Source organism: Suricata suricatta, chromosome 3, assembly GCF_006229205.1.
Source record: "Suricata suricatta isolate VVHF042 chromosome 3, meerkat_22Aug2017_6uvM2_HiC, whole genome shotgun sequence".
NCBI lineage: Eukaryota > Metazoa > Chordata > Mammalia > Carnivora > Herpestidae > Suricata > Suricata suricatta.
Genome location: NC_043702.1, coordinates 138,664,666 through 138,670,665, shown reverse-complemented (window position 1 = coordinate 138,670,665; position 6,000 = coordinate 138,664,666). Strand labels below are relative to the sequence as shown.

The window sequence follows — 6,000 nt, the reverse complement described above, 5'->3', positions numbered from 1 at the left end:
GAAATGTTGGTTTTGATGTATAAGTCATAATTTAGAATTTAATTAGGTTACCACTTTTAATACCTCCTAAATACAATATACTGACCCAATCTAGAAAGTTGGATCAATGTTTGAAATGAAGATTCACAGTTTACCTTCCCAGGTCTGTTATTAACATTTCACATTTATACTCTTAGCTTTGATTTGTATGCCTCACAGATGAATTCAAATTTATTTATAATTCCACTACAGCATGTTAATTAGGTAGTTATCCCAAATCTGAGAACATCAATGCTAATCTTGTTGTGATGGTTTGAGGCTTCACAGCTTAAATCCTTTATAACATTATGGAATCCACAGCTCAGGATTGTGGAGAAAGGCTTCAGAGTATTTTGTTGTTTTAACAATCCAATTAAGGGACCATTTCAGGAATTGTTGGAAGGTGGGTTATTCTGTAGTAACTATGCTTCAACTTATACACTTTTTGAAGTATTTGTTATTATGTGTTGTTTTTTTAAATGAAGCAAAAAGACTCCTTAAGCTTTTCTTTAGCTTCATTATTTACCAAGAATAAAATAAACCTGATAAGGCAGAATCAGTAAAAAATTTGTTAAGGATTTCATGGGTTATCTTTAAATCAAATTAGAATATAAGTGAAGTTTTAGCTCAATTATTTTTAAAAAGTAATTTCTCAGATTTTTTTTAAAGCTCCTCGAGCTTTTTGATAGTGAAGATCCCAGAGAACGTGACTTCCTGAAGACCGTTCTGCACCGAATTTATGGGAAATTTCTTGGATTAAGAGCATTCATCAGAAAACAAATTAACAACATTTTCCTCAGGTAAACTGGTCATATATTCTTATGTAGCACTTTTCCCCCCTCCATGTTTTCTTTTTATTCTAGTTCCTTTAATTTTAAGTATCTGAACAGTTGACAGTATTGAATCACTTTTATTTAGCCTGTTTTGTGGGTGTCATGTGATTGCATGTACCTTTTTAGAAACTTGCAACTTCTCCTCTAAGTGGACAGTAGTAATGAAGACCTGTTTTGAATGGGTCATACCAATGTTCATGTTTAAGTTTTATTGAGAGAATTTATATCTAGTTACCTACTTCTTTGAGCCTTCTGTTTAAAAAATTGTGTATAAATATTTAAATCAATAGCTCTTAAAAGTAGTTTTGATTTTCTGACAAACTAATTAAATTTATATGGAACATATATTTTGACTACTTTATAAATGATAATCTGTTGCTTCCAACCAGGAGATTTTGCTTTAATATATCCACATTTCAGGCTTGGTTTGTTTTATTTGGAAATGTGGCGAATTAGGCTAGCATTCCTATGTTGTAACAATTCGAGATGAGTAGTAGCTGCCTCCTTGAGACAGAGCATCTTCCCACAGGTCTCCGTCCTCCCAAGTCCACGCTAGTTATTCTGATACTTTCCTGTCCTGTAGTCATTGGAGTTCATGACTTCCTGCTTTCACAGCAGCCTAATCTTGGAAAGCTAGGTAGCCTGTGTACTTTAGGTTCAGAGAAACTATGAATGAAAGTGGCTTTATTCCATATGGGCCCTTATCTCATGGACTCTCCTATGGGTGGAGGTTTCCTATTTTGAAATGTAGCTCTTTGAGAAAACTCATCTTTATTATACATTTTTAAGTAAAATAAAATATTCCAGGTGAAATAATACTCTTTCATCTTTATAGCTAGTTTTAGCAAAAGTATATGTGACTTAATTGGAAATAGGCCTCATTTTATAAGATTGCTAAGAGGTAACTAATTTGGGGCAAAATAGTTTACAAAGAATTCCTGAAGCATACTTGTATGTTCCTTATAGAACTGCCCTTAGGATTGATTTCTTTACTTAGTTTAGTTTTCTGATGTTTGAGTTTTCATTACACCTATCTTTATTTTAAATTCAGGTTTATATATGAAACAGAACATTTCAATGGTGTTGCTGAACTCCTTGAAATATTAGGAAGGTAGGTCATTGTTTTTTAAGAGTTAAATAGCTTTAAATGTTTTATGTATTACAGTCTTACTGGGGTTGGAGAAATTATTTTATATTTTAGAGTTTAAATATAGAGCACAAGACATAGCTTCTCAACTGAATTCTTTTTATAGCTTTTTAAGCGGTCAGCATATTAAAGTACTTGCCATGCAAGACATCTGTTTTAGAATAGGCTTCTTCCTGCTTTTGAAGCTGTGGCATGTTTGATGCCTGATCTTGCCAGACTGCCTCAGAAATTTATAGGATCTGATTGGGAAGAAATGAAATAAACTATAGTGAATCTTTGATGAAGTTATAAGAATTCCTGCTGAGATATTGATAGGCCCTTCCTAATCCATCTGTTCTTTTTAGAAGAATCTGTAGCCTTTTAATTTACTTGAACATTTTGCTTTCTGTATTCATCACGTAGCAGTATTAACTTGAGATTAGGCCCCCTCTACTTATAGAGAATGATTATGGAGAAAACAACTTAATTCCACATCTTTTAGCAAAGTAAGAGAAACTTCAGAATTTACTTCAGAAAATACTTTTGCTTTAGAAAATTTTGAAAGTTCTAATAGCATCATGATACTAACTCTCCTGTGCCTTCAGATAGGAAAATAAAGGCAATGATGCATAAAGTAAGTGATAGGCTTTCTAGAAAATGAAAATAGAAATTACTTTCTGGGACTTTAATTGGCAGTCCCAGTTTTCTTTTTGGGATCATTGAATGACTTATAAGAACAGAATTCATAAAGTAGTTTGAAGTTGAGAAAGTCCTTCAACCCCAGGATTGAAGCAGAGCAGTGTTCCTGATGTACTTGTGGGTATAACTTCTGGAAATAAAGTGGTAACTCCTTAACCCTTCCCTCGCCTTTTTCCCCTCCAGTATTATCAATGGCTTTGCATTGCCGCTGAAAGCAGAACATAAGCAATTTCTAATGAAGGTTCTTATTCCTATGCATACTGCGAAAGGATTAGCTTTGTTTCATGCTCAGGTAAGTTTCAGCCAAATTTCAAATGAAATGAGTATTGTTTCAAAGGCTGATATAAAGGCAGAGAAACTGAGAAGTATTAAGGCAGCATTTTTAAATATAATTAAACAATTTGTAAATTAAAGCAAATTTTCATTATAATTTAAAAGTATAATAATGTTTAGTTTTATTAAATAAGCTCAGTTCACTTTTACCGTAGATACAGGAGAGATAATGTCCAGTTCTCATCTTTCCTACTCCAGGCTGTGACTCTGAATGAGTCCCACGTACCTGAACAGTGTTCCATCGAGCCCAGTGTAGCTGGACAATGATTATAGTCTCTTAGGAGTATTTAAGTAATATCCTGTCAGCACAGGTGTACATGCAGCAACTTGCTGAACAACTAAAATGGTAGCTGTAGTCCTGTTTCACTTAAATTTACATTCAGAAGTTACTACTGAAAAAATAATATTTTTTGGCCTATAAGTTCCTTTTCAAGTTGAACAAGTTACACAGTTGTGAATATATTCATGTTTATATATTGGGATAGAGTAAAATTTGTTAAAATGAGGTAGTCATTTTTCTTAACTAAATATAAAAGTCCTACATCACTGTTATTTCTTTCAGTAATATTTATAAACTATCCCTTACATTTTAGCTAGCCTACTGTGTCGTACAGTTCCTGGAGAAAGATACCACACTAACAGAACCAGTAAGTGCTCTATTTATTTTTATGTCTTTAATCTACATTGTAGCATTTCATTGTAGCTTTCTTTATATACCCTTGAAGAGCTAGCACACAGTAGTAGTAGTATACTTTAAAGTCATTTAGAAGGAATGTTATTAGGTTAATCTGCATTCAAAGAACAGGGTTGAGACAGCAAGTTCTTACCAGTTATAGGATGTGTCTTGAATAGCTTACATACAGATTAATACTAAAATACAGTAGAGATGTGTGATGACAGGCTCCAATGCCTGCATGTGAAATTTTATATACATATAACCTTTACTGATAATATTTTTAATCTTCATTCACTTTTTAAAATTAAAACATACTGTGAGGGTCCCCAAACTATTCCTTGGAGTTTTGTTTTAATTTTAGAACTAGGCTTTTCCCTCTTATTAATAATAAACCACATGATAGGGATTGAAAACATTTTTGCCTTTGGTGATACAGACGTAGTCTTGGAGGTTATGAATCAGCATAGCATGTTAGTCTGAATTCTGTTGACTATTTGCCTACAATGATAGGATTCAGAAGAGAATAAAACTGTTACTATGAGAATTGAACATTCAAGAAAAACAGACGGTAGGGAGAAATAGAAAAGTATGAAAGAGAAAACAACCTTTTTATATCGGTATTTTGAGAGAATATTTAAACTAAGAGTTCTTGAATAGCAAAGCATTTGAAGGATTTAAATGAGATTTTCTTTCTTATGTAGTTACTGAGGCTATCCCTAGGGATGCTTGAAAAGATTATGAACTTAGTATTCTTCCTCTGACTTCAACTTGTGTAAATGAACAAAAGATATTTTTCCACTCCCTAATACTTAGAGTTTTTGAACTAATTTTAGGCTTGCAGATCTTTCTGAAAACAGCTAAGACATAGTTTTTTCAAGACTTATCAGGAGAATTAGGAGCCTGGTATTACATGAAACCACATAAACCTCTAAAGTAGACTAAAACGTAATATAAATCCATGGTAACCTCTCATCAGAATTGAGACAAAATCCCTAACAAAGTAAGTCATGGTTCATACTTGAATTGTAAAAATATATAATAGAAACATAAATTAATATGGGACAGATAGAGAAGAAAAGTGGTTCTCTCTGAAGAGATTAGGGAGAATGACAGCCAGATGTCTTAGGTGGGCTGAGTTAATGGAAATAGGAACAGGACAAAGAGGTAAGAAATGTCCAGGTTGACAAACGAAAATATTCTTCAGTTCATGAAGACCTGTGCATACATAGATCTTTCAGTTTCTCCCACAGCCCATGCCAGCATCAGATTTATAGCCATGTTACTTGTGTTTTAGCCTTCATACTTATTCTCTAGAAACCTGGTATTCATATCTAAGCTTCCTACAAATTATAAGTAAGTCAGAGTTTGGGCTAGTTTATTACATTACTTAGATACCCAGATCTTCAATTGAAATTATTTATTTTCTAAAATGGAAATGACTTTATTAACGGGTCTTGATTTGGGTCACACAATACAAAATTATGATAAAGCACAATGTGGAGGAAGTTCCTTAAAATCTTGTCTCCTAAAAGAGAACCATATAAGTTGGCGAATATATTTCTAGAAATTTTTTCTGTGCGTGCGTGCGTGCGTGCGTGTGTGTGTGTGTGTGTGTAGGTTCAACAGTGGGACAGTGTTGACTGGGTGTTTTCACTTCTCAGTATAATGTGGCAATCTTTCCATATTAATGTTTGATTGGTTTCACTGGTAGCATTGAATTCCCTGATATGGATTACCGTGACATATTTAATCAGTCTTGAATTTATGGACACATGAGTAGTTAAAACATGTTGCTGGGTGAGGGATGTTTAGGGTGTTGGAATTGTTCTGTGTCCTGTCTATGGTGTTGGTAACAAAAGAAAATCTGTGTACAAAAAACTTTAGAACAAACAGTACACATACCTACACACACAAAAGAATTTTACTATATAATTTTTTTTAAGTACTTAAAAATATTTTTTAAGTAATCTTTCTAATGTGGGGCTTGAACTCATGACCCCAAGAACCGTGTTCCTGCCCTACCGAGTCAACCAGGAACCCCATGTATATAAATCTTTAAAAATCATTAAAATTAAAACCATGTTGCTGGGTCAAAGGGTACTTGGAAACTCTAACATATTCCAAGCTGCCTTCCAGAAAGTCTGAACAGTTTAATTAAATACAGTCCAAAGTGTGAAGATGCATTTTCCTTCGCCCTGGCCAATGCTGGTTAAGCTTTAAAATATTTGCCAGTTGGTATGAAATACTATTTTAATAATAGTTTTTTATTACTACAAGAATTAAGCCATCCTCTATATGGTATTGATTATTTACAT

At 33.3% G+C, this 6,000-nt stretch overlaps 1 protein-coding gene across 1 annotated transcript in view; it reads left to right on the top strand.

Annotated features, from left to right (window-relative positions):
- The window catches only part of PPP2R5A (protein phosphatase 2 regulatory subunit B'alpha), a 66,694-nt gene that overhangs the window by 53,152 nt on the left and 7,542 nt on the right, over nucleotides 1–6,000 (top strand). The window contains exons 5-8 of the mRNA XM_029935318.1: nucleotides 688–818; nucleotides 1,903–1,962; nucleotides 2,860–2,968; nucleotides 3,603–3,656. Of these exons, the coding sequence (XP_029791178.1) occupies nucleotides 688–818; nucleotides 1,903–1,962; nucleotides 2,860–2,968; nucleotides 3,603–3,656 (354 nt within the window). The remainder of the gene's footprint in view (nucleotides 1–687; nucleotides 819–1,902; nucleotides 1,963–2,859; nucleotides 2,969–3,602; nucleotides 3,657–6,000) is intronic.